The 17,578-nt window shown below is 44.3% G+C and overlaps 1 protein-coding gene across 2 annotated transcripts in view; it reads right to left on the reverse strand.

The window, feature by feature from the left end:
* URB1 (URB1 ribosome biogenesis homolog) overlaps positions 1–17,578 on the reverse strand; it is a 141,183-nt gene that overhangs the window by 4,189 nt on the left and 119,416 nt on the right. For both annotated transcript variants that reach the window (XM_040338871.1, XM_040338872.1), the window contains exons 35-37: positions 17,117–17,226; positions 13,675–13,872; positions 9,567–9,808 (exon numbers count right to left, since the gene is read on the reverse strand). In XM_040338871.1, coding sequence (XP_040194805.1) covers positions 9,567–9,808; positions 13,675–13,872; positions 17,117–17,226 — 550 coding nt within the window. The remainder of the gene's footprint in view (positions 1–9,566; positions 9,809–13,674; positions 13,873–17,116; positions 17,227–17,578) is intronic.

The following is a 17,578-nucleotide window of genomic DNA, read 5'->3' on the forward strand; positions in this document are numbered from 1 at the left end:
CCCGGTCAAGACGTAGCGACTTTAACCGCTTGCCGACCGCTGCACAACGATGTACGCCCCCTATAAAATGCGGCATCCTGGGTGTGCGCGCCCGCCGTGTGCTCCATGAATGTGACCGCGGGTCCCGTGGACTCGATGTCCGCGATCGTGTCACGGAGCAGCAGAACAATGGGGATGCTTGTGTAAACAAGGCATTTCCCTGGTCTGCCTAGTGACAGGACAGATCTACTGCTTCCCGTCATCAGGAGCAGTAATCGTGGTCGTGCCACTTGTAGTTGTCATGACACTGGCAAAGAAGGGGTTAAACAATAAGGGGCGATGAAGGGGTTAAGTGTGTCCTAGGGAGTATTTCTAACTGTGGGGGGGTGGCACTTAGTGTTTAACCCCTTCCCTGCCAGTGTCATTTACACAGAAATCAGTGCATTTTTATAGCACTGATCGCTGTATAAATGACAATAGTCCCAAAATAGCGTCCGCCATAATGTCGTAGTCATGATAAAAATCACAGACCGCCACCATTACAAATTTTTTTTTAATAAAAAAAATGCCATAAATCTATCCCCTATTTCAGGGATATACAATTAGCGGACCTCCAGCTGTTGCAGAACTACGAGTCCCATGAGGCATAGCAAGACTGAGAGCCACAAGCATGACACACAGAGGCATGATGGGACTTGTAGTTTTGCAACAGCTGGAGGTCCGCTAATTGCATATCCCTGCCCTATTTTGTAGATGCTATAACTTTTGCACAAACCAATCAATATACACTTATTGCGATTTTTCCCCCCAAAAATATGTGAAATAATACGCATCGGCCTAAACTGCTGAAAAAATGTGTTTATATATTTTTTGGGGATATTTATTATAGCAAAAAGTAAAAGATATTGCTTTTTTTTTCAAAATGTTCTCTTTTTTTTTTTTGTTTATAGCGCAAAAAAATAAAAACCACAGAGGTGATCAAATACCACCAAAAGAAAGCTCTATTTATGGGAAAAAAGGACGCCAATTTTGTTTGGGTGCAACGTCGCACGACCGCGCAATTGTCAGTTAAAGCGACACAGTGCCGAATCGCAAAAAATGGCCCGGTCATTGGGCAGTCAAATCTTCCGGGCTGAAGTGGTTAAAAAGGTGCCTGCACTACTTTGGTGTGACTTTGATCCATAGAACGTAAAATCGAATGAAAATCACACCAAAACTTGCATCAAAGATTTTGGAGATGTGCATGGAGCCTATTTTTAATCTCTATGCTGCTAGCCTTAGTAACTGCAAAGGAATTTATATATTTACTTGTTTTAAACTTTTTTTTTCAGTTGCTTCCCAATTTCTGGCCTAAAATTTCCAACATCCTGTTTTGGCCTTAAACAAACTGGCATCTTGGATTATTCATTGGCAAAGCTTAAATTTAAATTGTTGTTGGATTATTAGATTGCATTTTACAGAATGTCCTCCAGGATTGGCTCCAAACACAAATAATGAAGTTTTAGAAGACAAAATTAATAATTTATAATATCGTCAATAAAATAGGATTTTTGTACTCACCGTAAAATCCATTTCTCTGAGTTCATGGACGGACACAGCAGCCTTTGACTGTAGGGTTATATCCGCTTCCTGGAAGGAAGCGGATATAACCCCACAGTCAAAGGCTGCTGTGTCCATCCATGAACGGAAGATAAATATAATTTGTCTAAGCAGACGCTTCGGGGGCATTTATCAATATTTTCACCCAAGATTCACACATTTCCACATAAGATTTATGGAAAAATTTGATTCAAATCTGAGAATCTTGGGTAAAAGTTACTGTATAGCATTAGCAATTAAAGCCGAACTGAGCAAACAGCAAAATGCACAAATGAAATACATTTTACCTGCCAATGGATTTGTATTTTTCTTCATCCAGTCCTGACATTTACACAGCTCTGTCACATACCACAGTCAGCCTGGCAACTAACTTTTCTCTACTATAGTTAAAGCTAACAAAATTGGAAATGCTGATCAAGAGAGTTTAGTTCCTAAACTTAATATGAACTTTTTCTTTTTTTACATTTCTTCAGTTGCTTTCTGCTTTCACTCCAATCTGAAAGCCTGAGGGACGGTAAAAAAAAGTCCTGCTAGCCGCATCTTTGCAGCACTCCTAAAGTGCCCCTGCCCATTGAAATTTTAACCCTTACAGAGTACAGCGGTTTGAAATCAATGGACAGCGCCGGCGGTTTTAACCCTTTTCCGGCTGCTAGCGGGGGTTAAAAGCATCCCACTAGCGACCGAAAAAAATACAGTAAAGCGCCACTAAAAATAGTGGCTTTTTAGTGCCGACGCCTAGCGCTGCTCAGTGTGAAAACAGCCTTAGCCCAGGTTCACACTGGGCCGGGGGAGTAAAGCCGTCAGAGTTCAGCTGAACTCGCACGATTTTACTCCCGCTGGCAGTTCCGATTTCGGCCGCGATTTTAGAGACATCTGTGCAGGTTTCTGCACAGATGTCAATGTAAATCGTGGGCCGAAATCGCAAAAAGCAGTACAGAAGCTACTTTTTGAAATCGGTGCAGCGCTGCAGATGCGGCGTCGCACCGATTAGGAGGGTGCCACTGCCGGCAATTTGCGGCAAATACCGCCGCTTTGACATGCCAAATCGCATGTCAAAACCGCACCAGTGTGAACCAGGCCTTAGACTGCTGATTGGTCAGTTCTCACTGTCAGTCACCAGCTCTCTGCTCACGGAGCTGTGAGAACTGGGCAATCAGCGGTCTTTGATCGCTCGGTTCCCAGTCTTAGAGCAGGGGTCTCCAAACTTTCTAAACAAAGGGCCAGATTACTGTTCTTCAGACTTAACGGGGGCCGGACTGTGGCCATCGGGAGTAGAAAAGGTCCTAATTATCAGTGGGAATAAACAATGCCCCATCTTTGGTGTCAGTGGAAGGAATCATGCCCCATCATTGGTGTCATTAAGCCCCATTGCTGGTGTCATTGGGAGAAATTGTGTCCCATTGTTGGTGTTATTGTGAGGAATTGTGTCCCATCGTTTGTCTCATTGGGAGGAATTGTCCCATCATTGGTATCAGTGGGTCTTATTATGTCCCATTGTTGGCATTAGTGTTTGGAAATAGTGCCCCAAGGGCCAGATCAAAGCAAGCAAAGGGCATCTGGCCCCCGGGCCGCAGTTTGGAGACCACTGTCTTAGGCCCCGTACACACGACCAAACATGTATGCTGAAACTGGTCCGCGGGCCAGTTTCAGCATACATGTTCGGTCGTGTGTAGGCGCGAGCGGGCCGAATTCCAGCAAACATTTTCCCGCCGGGCCAAATATTCCTGGACGTGTTTTAAAACCGTCCGCTGGAATCCTGCCCGCTCGGACATGTACGGTCGTCAGTACAGACCTACCGTACATGTCCGAGCGCCCGCCGTCCCTTGCATGCGTCAAATGACTTTGACGTATGCGTGGAAGCCTTTAAATGGCAGGCCCGCCCACGTCTCCGCGTCATCGCCGCGGCGACGACGCGGACACGCCCCGCGTATTGTTTACGCGCGGACTTCTGTACGATGGTTAGTACAACCTTCGTACAGAAGCCCTCTGGCAGGCATGTACGGTGAAAAGGGTCCGACGGACTGCTTTCATCGTACATGTTTGCTCGTGTGTACCGGGCCTCAGAGTCAGCAGGGGACAGATGCAACATCGGACTGATGATGTATCCACTTAGGAAAGTTTGATTAAAAAAAAAAAAAAAAGTCGAATTAAATAGCGTTTTGGTTTGTGGTGCTCAAATACAGTTAAGTTCTGCTTTAAGTAGAATATTTTTAGCAGCAAACAGTCCCTGAAACTTACGGTATATTACAATTTTGGCAACCATGTTAAAAGGCTCAAAAACAAAAGAAGCAATTAGCAAAGAGAAAAGCATGAACATTCAGTGAAATGTAAAACTGTCTCCAGCAGTGAAAGATTCCGTGACTGCTTTACTGAAAATAGAGGCAATCTTTTTTTAGCCGATTATTTATGGCACTTCAGCAGAACATGAAGAAACACATTCAACGTTTTCCCCGTTTTTAATTGTTGAATAAATCAATTCAGACAGAATTTTCAATGTCATTCCACATCCTGTTCACAGCACATGTCCCTCCTCAGATCGCTAAATTTGGAGCACTGGAGTATAATTACATCTTACGCTTATATAATGGAACACAAACTCTATACTGCTAGTATTGTCCAAACTTCAATTCATACCTCACCCAGCGGGACAGGGAACTGTGCCATCAATGATGAGACCCAAACCACCCCTAATGGAAGTTTGTAAGCGAACGGCTCATTTCAGTTTTTTAGCAGGAATGTTATTTAGCTTTAACCACTTCCAACTGCCCCATAGCAGATTTATTGCTACAGGGTGGTCGCACCTCACAGGATCGTGTGTGTGTGTATGTGTATATGTATATATGTATATATGTATATATATATATATATATATATATATATATATATATATATATATATATATATATATATATATATATATATATATGTATATGTATATGTATATATATGTATATGTATATATATATATATATATATATATATATATATAGCGCAGCGGGAGCTGATCAGCGGGTCCGGCACCCGCTGATCGTTCGTTACACTGACATAATGCCAGCCTGCCTATGAAAACAGGGCAGATTGTCATTCTGGTAGATCCTGCGGCGGCGTCGCGTAAGCTATTTACACTACGCCGCCCCAACTTACAGGAGCAAGTGCTGTATTCCCAAAACACTTGCTCAGTAATTTGCGGCGGCGTAGTGTAATTGGCCCGGCGTAATTCCAAGGGGGCGGCTTGTATTTAAATTAAGCGCGCCCCCGTGCCGATCAAACTGCGCATGCGCCGGGCTTAAAATAGCCCAGTGCGCATGCTCCAGTTCTCGACAGAAAACGTCAATGACGTCGACGTGTGCGTCATTGACGTAAAGTCGTATTCAAGAACGACTTAGGAAAACGACGTACCCGACGAGAAAAGACGACGCGGACCCGACGCCATACTTAACATGGCATACGGCGGACTGGCGTAAGGTTACCCCTGCAAACGACGTAAGCGACTGCTACGCGGCGCAAATTCGTTCGGGAATCGGCGTATCAGGCTCATTTGCATAAACAAATGAGACCTGAACGTAAACGCCACCTAGCGGTCGGCGTTGTATTGCATTTGGGATCCGACGGTGTAAGTGATTTACACCAGTCGGATCCTAGCCTAAATCCGTCGTATCTTGTTTTGTGAATACAAAACAATGATACGCCGGCGGGAAATTCGAATTACGCCGGTGTATCAGTAGATACTCCGGCGTAACTCTTCTGAGAATCTGGCCCTCTGTCAGTACTGAAGACATGGATGGCGTGTTTCTGTAAAGCAGAAACACTAATCTATGTCTTCCACTCACTTGTAAAAGCACCTCCCACACTTAAACATTAGCTACGCACACAGTTAACCCCTTGATCACCCCTGATATTAACCCCTTCCCCGCCAGTGTCATTAGTACCGTGACCGTGCATATTTTTAGCAGTGATCACTGGATAGCCTCGTACGCACGATCAGATTTTCCAACAACAAAATGTGCGATTGCAGGGTTTTAGACGGATAATCCGATCGTGTGTACACTCCATCAGACAATTGTTGTCGGAATTTCCGACAACAAATGTTTTATAGCATGCGCTCAAATTTTTCGACAACAAATGTGTGCCGTCGGATTATCCGATCGCGTGTAAACAAGTCCCCCGGAATAAAATCCAAAGTACAAACACGCATGCTCCGAGCCAATGCCAACCATAAGACCAGATTAGCAGAAGTTGCCCAAAGGGTGTCGCTAAAGAGCTGAAAAACCATGTAGTTTCGTGTATGTTGGCTGTCGCACAAAATTCCACGGATTTGTCCGATGGAAATCCGATCGTGTGTGCGAGGCTCAATAATGTTATTGGTCCCCCCAGGCTTAATAATGTCATTGGTCCCCCCAAAAAAAGTGTCAAAAGTGTCAGTTAAGTGTGCCATTTGCCCGCCGCAATATTGCAATCCTGCTATAAATCGCTGATCGCCGCCATTACTAGTAAAATAACATAAAATATGCCATAATTTGTAGACGCTATCACTTTCTCGCAAACCAATCAATATATACGCTTATTTTTTTATTTTTAACCAAAAATATATAGCAAAATACATATTGGCTTGAATTGATGGAGAAATTAGATTTTTTACATTTTTTTTTATATGTGATATGTTCGATGGGATAAAATCCGATGGAATTTTCCGTCGGAATTCCGTTCAAGATGTGTTGCATACACACTGTCAGACCAAATTCCGACCGTAAAAAAACGCAGTGATGAAAAACACCACGGCGAGCCGAGAAAAATGAAGTTCAATGCTTCCGAGCATGCGTCGACTTGATTTTGAACATGCATGGTTTTTTCTCTGTCGGAGTTCCACACAGACGATGGGAATTTTTCAAAAAAAATAAAATATGTTCCATTTCTAAACTCCGACGGAAAAAAGTTCGGAATATCTGATGAAAAAATTCCGTCTGACTTTTTTCCATCGGAAATTCCGATCGTGTGTACAAGGCATTCAAGGTCTTGTTCCTCCCCTCAGCCTGTGACTGTACAGGGAAAAGAGAAGCAGCAGATATGAGCCAGACGAGAGATGAGTACATTACTCTGCTGCTTCTCTTTTCCCTGTACAGTCACAGGCTGAGGGTAGGAACAAGACCTTGAATGCCTTGTACACACGATCGGAATTTCCGATGAAAAAAGTCAGACGGAATGCTTTCATCAGATATTCCGACCGTGTGTGGGCCCCATCGAACTTTTTTCCGTCTCCCAGTCTGAACTATACTGCACAGGGACTGCAAGAAGCCAAATTCAGTTACTTATATTCTAAAGCCTCATACACACGATCGGACTTCCGTCGGACTTTTCCGTGGATTTTGCTCCGAATGGGCGTTGGCCGTGAACTTGTTCTGCATACACACGCGGCAGGACTTATTCAGCCAACTTTCACCAAATCATGTGTTTTTTCAGCTCATTAACGCCACCCTTTGGGCAACTTCTGCTATTGTTGTCTGATCTTTAGCATTGGTTCTGAGCATGCGTGTTTGTACTTTGGACTTAAAGGGGTTGTAAAGGAAAAAAATGTTTTCCCTAAATGGCTTCCTTTACCTTAGTGCAGTCCTCCTTCACTTACCTCATCCTTTCATTTTGCTTTTAAATGTCCTTATTTCTTATGAGAAATCCTCACTTCCTGTTCTTCTGTCTGTAACTCCATCCCGTAATGCGAGGCTTTCTTCCTGGTGTGGAGAAAGCCTTGAGGGGGCGAGCAGGAGTGTCTATCTGCAAAGTAGAGAGTGTCCTGACTTGCCTGCTCGCCCCCTCAAGAGGCTTTCTCCACACCAGGGAGAAAGCCTCACATTACTGTGTGGAGTTACAGACAGAAGAACAGGAAGTGAGGATTTCTCAGAAGAAATAAGGACATTTAAAAGCAAAATGGAAGGATGAGGTAAGTGAAGGAGGACTGCACTAAGGTAAAGGAAGCCATTTAGGAAAAACAAAAATTTCCTTTTTCAACCCTTTTAAGTCCGATGGACTTGTGTACACACAATCCGATTATGCTTCATCGAACATTGGTTGTCCAAAAGTTTGAGCGCATGCACAGCGAACATTTGTCTGATGAAAAGGCGAAAACATTTGTCCAATGGAGCATACACAAGGTCGGATTGTCCGATCAAACAGGTCCGTCGGACATTTGTTGTCAAAAAGTCAGATCGCGTGTACAGTCCTTTACATTTAATACATTCATTGAAGCGTACCTATAATACATCTTGCTGCTGCACAAATATAAGCAGAGCAAGAGCACATATTGCCTACTAAGGCCTCGTTTGCACTTGCTGTTGCGGGGAGAGGTGTTAAAAAATAAATTTAGTGAGTAGTGTTTTTACCTCCTCCTTCCCAAGTTGTAAAGCCGGAAGTACGTTGTTATACACTGTGCAAAAATGAACACCCCCAGGTGCTGCTTTTGGTGGGTAGTACCACCTGCTGAATATGAACCATTCAAGTGAGAGAGAGCGTGTGTGCGTGGGTCTGCGCCGCAACCACCCAGGACATTGCACAGAGTTGTGGCATGGTGGTGAGCAGGGCCGGACTTACCATTGGGCTTGACTGGGCTCAAGCCCATGGGCCCCACCCAATAGGGGGCCCCCTATTTTTTTTTAGGGGTCCGGAGGCCCCCAGGGCCCCGGACGGCAACCCCCCATTTTTTTATTTATTTTTTATTAAAAAAAAATATCTTTTTTATATATAAAATTTACATTTTTTTTAATATATATATATTTTTTTTATTAAAGGGCTCAGAGGTCCCCAGGGCCCCATGTGGCAACCCCCCTTTTTTTATGTATTTTTTATAAATGTTTATTTGTTTATTAAAGGGCCCAGAGGTTTATTTTTTATTTTTATTAAAAGGCCCAGAGGTCCCCAGGGCCCCGGATGGCTACCCCCCTTTATATATATATATATATATATATATATATATATATATATATATATATATTTTTTTTTTTTTTTCTTCTTTTTTTGTAAAGGCCCCCCCCCCCCCCCGCTTCTCAATTTGCGGCAGCCCCCCCGCTGCTCAATTTCAGGCGGCAGCACACCCCCCCCCTAGGGTCTACTTCAGGGGGCCCATGCCTTAAGCTGTGTAAGGGGCCCCAAAATTCCTGATGGCGGCCCTGCGCATACCTCCCAACACGCACGGATTCTGTGGGACTTTCCCGCACAGACAGCTTCTTCCCGCAGTCCCGCAAAAGGGTTAATTTTCCCGCACTGCAAGAGGAGGCAGCACGGAAGCAGGAGGAACTGGAGTGGTGGTGTGTGGAGGACTGTGGCTGCTGAATGGAAGAAAGACAGCCCCGGCTGTTGGCACAGGTGAGAGTCACTCCCCCCCCTCAACAACTGCAAAATCCCCCCCCCTTAACAACTTTAATTCGCCCCCCCCCCCTCAACAACTTTGATCCCCCCCCAATTCTCGGCTCCAGGGGACCCCTTCAACACTCAAGCCCAGGGGCCCCCACCACCCTAAGTCCTGCCCTGGTGGTGAGGGCTTTTGGGGGTTAAACGGGCAATGAGGAGGCCACAACACCTCCTCACTGCCAATCAAATGCCCTCTGAAAAGTGTGGATCACTCATGCAAACAAGCTCTGAGGTCCGAGTCGACAAGCTTTGAGCTTGCGATGATGGAATCAGTTTGACATCAGTCTGAGAGCATCCAGAAGTACAAGCCACCCCTTTTCCCTCACTGAAAACACAAATAAGTTAAACTTCCCTCTAACACAGTGATGGGAAACCTTGGCACCCCAGATGTTGTGTAACTACATTTCCCATGATGCTCAAATACACGGCAGAGTGCCTGAGAATCATGTGAAATGTAGTTCCAAAACATCTGGGGTGCCAAGGTCCGCCATCACTGCTCCAACACCTACTACTCTAGCTCCAATGTGTTAGTATGTATAAGCAAGACGAATGAGCAGGAATAGAAGGAAGAAATACATTGGCCATTCACTTACTTATGAGTTCTTTGACTTTGAACTCTTTGGCCAGTGAGCCGATCCTCTCCTGCAGATCAAGGTCCTTCTCGATGGAACTCCACTTGTGCAGCAGGAGCAGAGCATTCTTATCGGAGAACACTTGTTCATTTACGGCAAACCTGCCCATTTCCTTAAAGGCCTCCAACACCCGTGAGCGGTACTGCAAAATGGAGCTCAAGGTACAGAAATACTGGCAGAGATGGAGGCCATCTAAATTTGTTCTGTGGTGAAAGAAAAATTAAATAAATGCTACACAGTGTATGCAACAATGCTCCTTGGGCTTCTAAATGAACTCAAATATAAAACAAAACACATGCAAATGGGGTTCAATGAACAAGAAATGGCTCAATTTCTTTTCTAACAAGGAAACCTCAGGATTTTAAAAGGATAAGTTCTCAACATTTTACATATAACACCCGTATTTTATTTATTGAACATCCTTCCCCTTTACCCCCTGATCCACCTCTTGTGACACTGGGTGGGGGAAACTTCTCACCGCATCCGCTGTCACAGTTTGAAACCAGCGTGGCTGTGCGTTCTGTAAATAAATGCCTACAAGTACCGTAAGCCATTGCGACTGATGGCTTGTAGTCCTCAACTAAGTACGAAGGTGCAGATGAGCGCTCTCAAAGTCCATTGAGCTTCCAGGACTTCAGTAACTGCCTCCCCGTACTGGAGGTATGTGCAGACAGTGTACTGATAGACTGGAAGAGCCCGACATTGGCGCCATGATCTGCTGATCACAAATGCAATGCTTTACAGGCTCCCAAGAAAGGTGACCTTATCCTTTAAAAGCCAAACTTCAGCCAAAACTAAAAAGTTCAAAACTGAAAAACTAAAAATGTTTTGGCTGGAGTTGGGTTTGGACTGAGCAGATAAAACAAAAACATAAAAAGCAAACATGTATTCTAATAGGACGATATCAACATCTCCAAAACCTCTTCTGAATCATTGGTATAAACAACAAGGTGTTAAAGCTAAAACCTTAATAATTTGGGCTTTTCATAACTTAAAGGGGTTGTAAAGGTACAATTTTATTTCCTAAATAGCTTCCTTTACCTTAGTGCAGTCCTCCTTCACTTACCTCATCCTTCCATTTTGATGCAAGGCTTTCTCCCTGGTGTGGAGTGTCGTGCTCGCCCCCTCCCTTGGACTACAGGAGAGTCAGGACGCTCTCTACATTGCAGATATAGAAAGGAGCTGTGCGTTAGTGGGCATCCTGACTCTCCTGTAGTCCAAGGGAGGGGGCGAGCACGACACTCCACACCAGGGAGAAAGCCTGGCATTACTGTGTGGAGTTACAGACAGAAGAACAGGAAGTGAGGATTTCTCAGAAGAAATAAGGACATTTAAAAGCAAAATGGAAGGATGAGGTAAGTGAAGGAGGATTACACTAAGGTAAAGGCAGCTATTTAGGGAAAAAAATTATTGTACCTTTATAACCCCTTTAATAAGGCTAGCTCTGGAAGCACGATGGTGTGCTTGCTTTACCCCATCATACCATTCCTCCTGTGATGCCATTAAATGCATCCTTCTTTTGGTGTGTGAAGAGAATCGTTACAGGGATCTGTAGAAAACCTCCCCAAACTCAAGGACACATACAGATCCCTTCATCCTCCACCAGTCTAGACAATATCCTATCATTTTCAAACTAAAGTACTGAACTTGTTATCTACAGACTAAGTCAATGAGGCTGTAAGAAGATCTATAAGCAAGGACTCAATTGTTAATGCCACCTGAAGCCAAGAAGTTGCCCACCTTTGCTACTACTGAGCATGAAGTCTACTAAAAGCTACAAAGGCAGTTCAAAAACCACCAAGATTCCTTCTGGTTAGATGTGAGGCTAAAATGCTGTGAGCAGAGGCAGGAACAAGGCTGACTTGCTTGAGTTACCCGTCTAACATCATGCAACATCATTGTAAATGCTGATGTGATCGGGTACCTGTGATGGCATGCATCCTATGAGCATGAAATCTTCTATGCAATCATTTTGGTGCCTTACTTATATGTAATTATATTGCACGGTTGCCTATTTGTATCCCCCCTTTTTTCCCCAAATGTACAAACCATGCCATTTGACATTCCCTTTGTGCGATTTTCTTCAGTGATCTTGTACCGGTGTGGGCTGCATCCCTGTCTTATTATACACCCTATTTTATCCCCTCTTTGGGGAGAATTCCTGCTTGTCCTTTACCCCTGTATGCTTATTTTGTCCTTTAACCTCCCTGGCGGTATGATTATTTCAGATTTTAGGTGCTGAAAGCGGTACAATTATTTTGCATTGAAATTTGGCGTTTTATATTGTAGGCCTGCATTTCTTAGAAATAACTCACTTAAAATAGCCGATCTGGGACACGGCGCTACAGGGCGCCTGCGCACAGACTAGGAGCTGACTGCGCAGGCGCCGTATATAGCCGAGTCTCAGATCGGCTATTTTCGGAACGCGTGACGCGCCTTTTCCGCGCGTCAATCATCTACGCCTCTTCATAGGAACGCCTATTCCCCGCGGGAGGAAGAAAAGAAAATGAACTATATAAAACGGTATGTACAGCGATAAAAAAAAAAAATACCAGCATACTGTAGATGACGCAAGTATGCTGCATTTAATGGTACATAGATGTTTTAGGGTGAACCTCCGCTTTAAATCTGACCAAACAGGAGACATCCCGGGTATGATAAAGTTTGAAACACAAAATCATAAATTATAATAGAATAAATAACTATAAATAATTATAATAAATAATAACAATTATTCAATAATGTAATCAAATCAAAAACGCTGAAATTTGCTCAGCTGCAGAATTGTCGCTGTCATTACTTTCACTGTTTGATGACGAATTTCCCCACAAATCTCTATCGCTCAATTCTGCAAAAACACTTGACATAAAGGGACACTTTTTGGTTGCTATGGACAATCTTCAGTTTCCAGGCAGAAAAAACAATATTTGTAATATAAAACTGCATGCAAGACACTGGGCAGACCACTAGGGACAAAGGGGATGAGTAATTGTTTTGTACACTACTGTAATCTGTAAGATTACAGTATACTGTATGTATTGTGTTTCTACTTTTTTGAATTTGGCACCGATCTCTGCCCCCGTGCGCCGCAATGTCGCAGGGAACGGAGCTCGGCGGCAGACGGGCACTGTGTGAATCGAGCGAGGAGACGGCTCACACAGTGGGGGACATCGCAGGATCCAGGGGACAAGGTAAGTAACTCTCCCTGTATCTTGTAATGCGATCCCAAGTCCGGCTCGGGGTTACCGCTAATGGTACTGAAATTTCACCCCGAGCCAGACTCTGGAATACCGCTAGGCAGGTTAATAAAACGTTTGAACAAGAAATCTTCTGCCCAAGATTTCTTTAATTAGGGAATTGAAGTACAGTGGATACCCCTTTTAATCCGCAGCATTATAGGGGGGGGAGGGGGATATTGTCCATAAAAAGTGTAATAAGGAAAGTTAAGATAAAGTAAAACGTTTGCCTTCCACACTAAAGCTGGCCATAGATGGATCAAAATTTGGTAGGGACTTCTCTCAAATGAGACTGTTGGAAAGCTTTAATTCGATTAGCACTGCAACCAAATTGCCTGCAGCGCTGATCAGTGTATTCTGATGGAGGAGTCCCTGCTGTCAGAATACAATAGCGCAGCGGTAGAGGATTCCACCATCCATCTTGCTTGTGTGGATGAGGGAATCCGCAAATTTTTTCCTCTCATCAGCTGGCTCATTGAAAAAAGCAATCCATGTACGGCCAGCCCAACATGCCTTCCACCACTGTGTGCCTCGCCCCGATGTCTTTCCAAAGACCCCAGCAATGTAATTATTGTCATGAGATTACGCCTCCTCTCTCTTGCTCAATGTAAAACCTTTACTGTGGCTTGCAGAAATCGAGTATTTGAACATGTCCTTAACAAGTGATCTGTGATTGGCTGTCAGAGATGACTACACGCTACTGATTTTTGCTGTAATGCAAAAAAACTAGAGGAAATAAGTCCCGTCTATAGAAAAAACAAAGAGAAGTGGAATTTTTATGCATTTATCTCAAAAGACATTTCAAAGATTGTCAGAAGCAGAGAGCAGCTTACCTGATGTGTTTGAGCAGAACCAAGGAAACCCCAAAGATCTCATTCACCAAATGGATGGGAAGGAGCTTTTCATGTACTGCCAGTCCGACCGGCTTCTTCCCTTCTTTTGATTTGGCCTTCTCTTTGTTGCCCAAGTTGGTTATCCATAAATTGGTCACTAATGTTATAAGACTTCCCAGTGTTTTATTTTCAACATACCTGTTGATTAAAATGTAGACTTCTCAACCATATTTATTAGGTAACACTGTAGGACTTCATTAGCGTTCTACCCTTATTTTACAGTCACACGTGATATGAACAAGAAATTGTCCCCCCATTTATATGCTGTGTATTAGGGTTGTCCCGATACTAGTACCGTATCGGTACCGATACTGAGCATTTGCACGAGTACTTGTACTCGCGCAAATGCTCCCGATGCTTCGCCAATACTTTTTTTTTCTCTGAGTGGGGGCGGACAGGGGGCGAGGAGCGGTCGGAGAGGAGACCGAGAGGAGACTGAGGGGGCGGAGAGGGAGGCGGAGAGCAGAGCAGTCCTCGGTAGGTATAACATGCCACTGTAGGAGAACTGCTGCCGCCGTCTAGTTGTTCTGCGCTCAGGGAACATAACAGCTTTCATTTGAATAGCTGTATGTTCCCCGCCGCGCATCGTCATAGCCCCTCCCCCTTGTCCGGGCACTTTGATAGACAGATCACCCGTCCCAGGATTGGACGGGTGATCTGTCTATCAAAGTGCCCGGACAAGGGGGAGGGGCTATGACGACGTGCGGCGGGGAACACACAGCTATTCAAATGAAAGCTGTTATGTTCCCTGAGCGCAGAACAACTAGACGGTGGGGGAGACCAACACAAAGCCGATATTGGGAGACATGGCTGCATTTTTGGGGGGAGACATGGCTGCATTTTTGGGGGGGGGGAGACATGGCTGCATTTTTGGGGGGGGCAGACATGGCTGCATTTTTGGGGGGGGGCAGACATGGCTGCATTTTTGGGGGGGGCAGACATGGCTGCATTTTTGGGGGGGGCAGACATGGCTGCATTTTTGGGGGGGGGCAGACATGGCTGCATTTTTGGGGGGGGCAGACATGGCTGCATTTTTGGGGGGGGCAGACATGGCTGCATTTTTGGGGGGGGCAGACATGGCTGCATTTTTGGGGGGGGCAGACATGGCTGCATTTTTGGGGGGGGCAGACATGGCTGCATTTTTGGGGGGGGCAGACATGGCTGCATTTTTGGGGGGGGCAGACATGGCTGCATTTTTGGGGGGGGCAGACATGGCTGCATTTTTGGGGAGAGACATGGCTGCAGTTTGGGGAGAGACATGGCTGCAGTTTGGGGAGAGACATGGCTGCAGTTTGGGGAGAGACATGGCTGCAGTTTGGGGAGAGACATGGCTGCAGTTTGGGGAGAGACATGGCTGCGTTTGGGGAGAGACATGGCTGCGTTTGGGGAGAGACATGGCTGCGTTTGGGGAGAGACATGGCTGCGTTTGGGGAGAGACATGGCTGCGTTTGGGGAGAGACATGGCTGCGTTTGGGGAGAGACATGGCTGCGTTTGGGGAGAGACATGGCTGTGTTTGGGGAGAGACATGGCTGTGTTTGGGGAGAGACATGGCTGCGTTTGGGGGGAGACATGGCTGCGTTAAAAAAAAGTATCGGTACTTGTCCTCGGTCCTAAAAAAAGTGGTATCGGGACAACCCTATTGTGTATGCTTAGAAGCCTTATACTGCTAATCCAATATTCACACAAAGTAATTCTGGGTAAATCTGAAATGTAAAAAGCCCTTGAACTAAAGATAGAGCTTGAAAGCAGGCACCCTTGATGTACCTCCTATATTTATGGCTGTAGTAAAGGGAAGGCCCTAGGGTGCTGCTCCATATGGTTCCTATGCAAATACTAATTTTCTGAATCTCAGAATTTGTACAAGCATAGGTACACCCCACACAGGGCAGTGCATTAGGTACAAATCAGTTTTGTACAAGGCAGAAGAGAGCATGCCATGCCCATTCTCCCATACCCAAAGTTTGTTTTTGATGGCATTCTTAATGTTAGCTATAAGGGTAAACTGGTGCATCCCATGGTGTTTGCTGGGTAGCTGCAGCTATAAAGCTCATATTCAGGATACAGCTAAATACACAGATGAAATGGAAATGAAGGAGCCGTTTTACCTGCCAAAATATCTGTACTTCTATCCATCCATTTCTGCAAGTGGCTAAAGGGTCGTGCACACGATCAGAATATTGGACCAATGCTCATCCATTTTTTTCTGTATGCTAGTCTCCATATTGAAAACGAAGAGTTTACTCAATTTATATACATCAGAACACAACTTCGGAAGGGATGTAATGTCTCGTAGTGTTTTTGTATTGTATTTTCGGACGAAAACTGTACTAATTAAAGTGGTTATAACGCAAGAGGTTTTTTGATCTTATTGCATTCTATGCATTAGGATAAAAAACCTATGTGCAGCACCCCCCTCAGCCCCCTTATACGTACCCGAGCCCATCTCGATCCATCAAGAGTTGCAGGAATGTCTTGGCTGCACGGGACTGTTGATCCTCATTGGCTGAGATGGCAGCGCAACGCCATTATCTCCCGCTGCTGTCAGAGAGAGAGAGGGGGGGGGGGCGCAGGACCCAACCGTGGCTTTGTGTCTGAACGGACACACAGGCTCTGGTGCCCACATAGCAAGCTGCTTGCTGTGGGGGCACTCGGAATGAGGAAGGGGCCAGGAGCAGAGAAGAGGGACCCGATAAGAGGAAACTTTGTGAAAAACAACTGCAAAGAGCAGGTAAGTAGAATAGATCTTATTTTTGGAGAAAAAAAAAACAAATAACAGACTTTAGAAATGTACGCTCTGGTATCGTACAACAAAAAATTAGTGTTTGTCCCCTCGGATAAATTTGAATGAACTGTTATCGGCATTCAAATTTGTGTACGAAAAATCGAATTATCGTCCAATCGCTTAGAAGGCGGCATTTTCCGTACGATTTTCTGATCGTGTGTACGGGGCTTAAGACAAGGTACTGAAGTACTTACACAGGTTGCATTACAAAAAAAAATACATCTAATAAAAAAAAAATCTAAAAAATAAATCTACAGCTGCAAAAAAAAATATTTTATATCTGCCTGGAGTTCAGCTTTTCCTGAAATGTTTTTAGTACCATCTAGAGTTCATTAAAAAGCCTCCCAGGACTGATGACAAAGCCCATTTAAAATGGGGTTTATCACTTTCATCAACATATATGAAACACGTTTGTGGAGGGACTTCTAAGGAAGATTTCATGCTTGTCATCTTGTGGTTGTAGCGACATTTATTTCTAGTACTTCGAAGTTCAAGAAACTTCACGCACTTGAAAAAGTATGAATTCATTACATATTCCACTACATGACCTGTTTTGGAAGCAGCTTGTAGCACAGATACCTCCACTTCTATCAAAGTACCTTTTCTCCAGAATATTCTGTATCCAGGACAGCAGGCTGTGGTCCCGTGTGAGTTCATAAGCCGCTTTCTGCACTTTGGAGGCTTTTGTAAGAATTTCCAGAATCTGAGTCTGTTACACAACATAGGATTGTCATCAGATCCAATACATGTAACATTACACAAAATGATATAACATAATAAATCTATGCAAGGACAGCAACTGGACATAATAGGGATGATCAAGAAGAGAGAAGAGATAGAAGAGGATGAAATAAAAGAAAAAGAAACAGAAGATAAAAGGGGGCCAAATGGTAATACATGGTAAAAGAAAGGTTAGTGCAGGGGAAGAAAAGCATAAAATGAAAAGGAAAAGAACATGTATGGAAATTGATGCAAGGGAAGTGATGGGGGTGAAAGGAAAAGAACATAGTGGAGGGAGAAACAATATAAAAAGGGAATGAGATGAGAAAAATAAACTGGAG

This window comes from Rana temporaria, chromosome 2 (genome assembly GCF_905171775.1).
Source record: "Rana temporaria chromosome 2, aRanTem1.1, whole genome shotgun sequence".
NCBI lineage: Eukaryota > Metazoa > Chordata > Amphibia > Anura > Ranidae > Rana > Rana temporaria.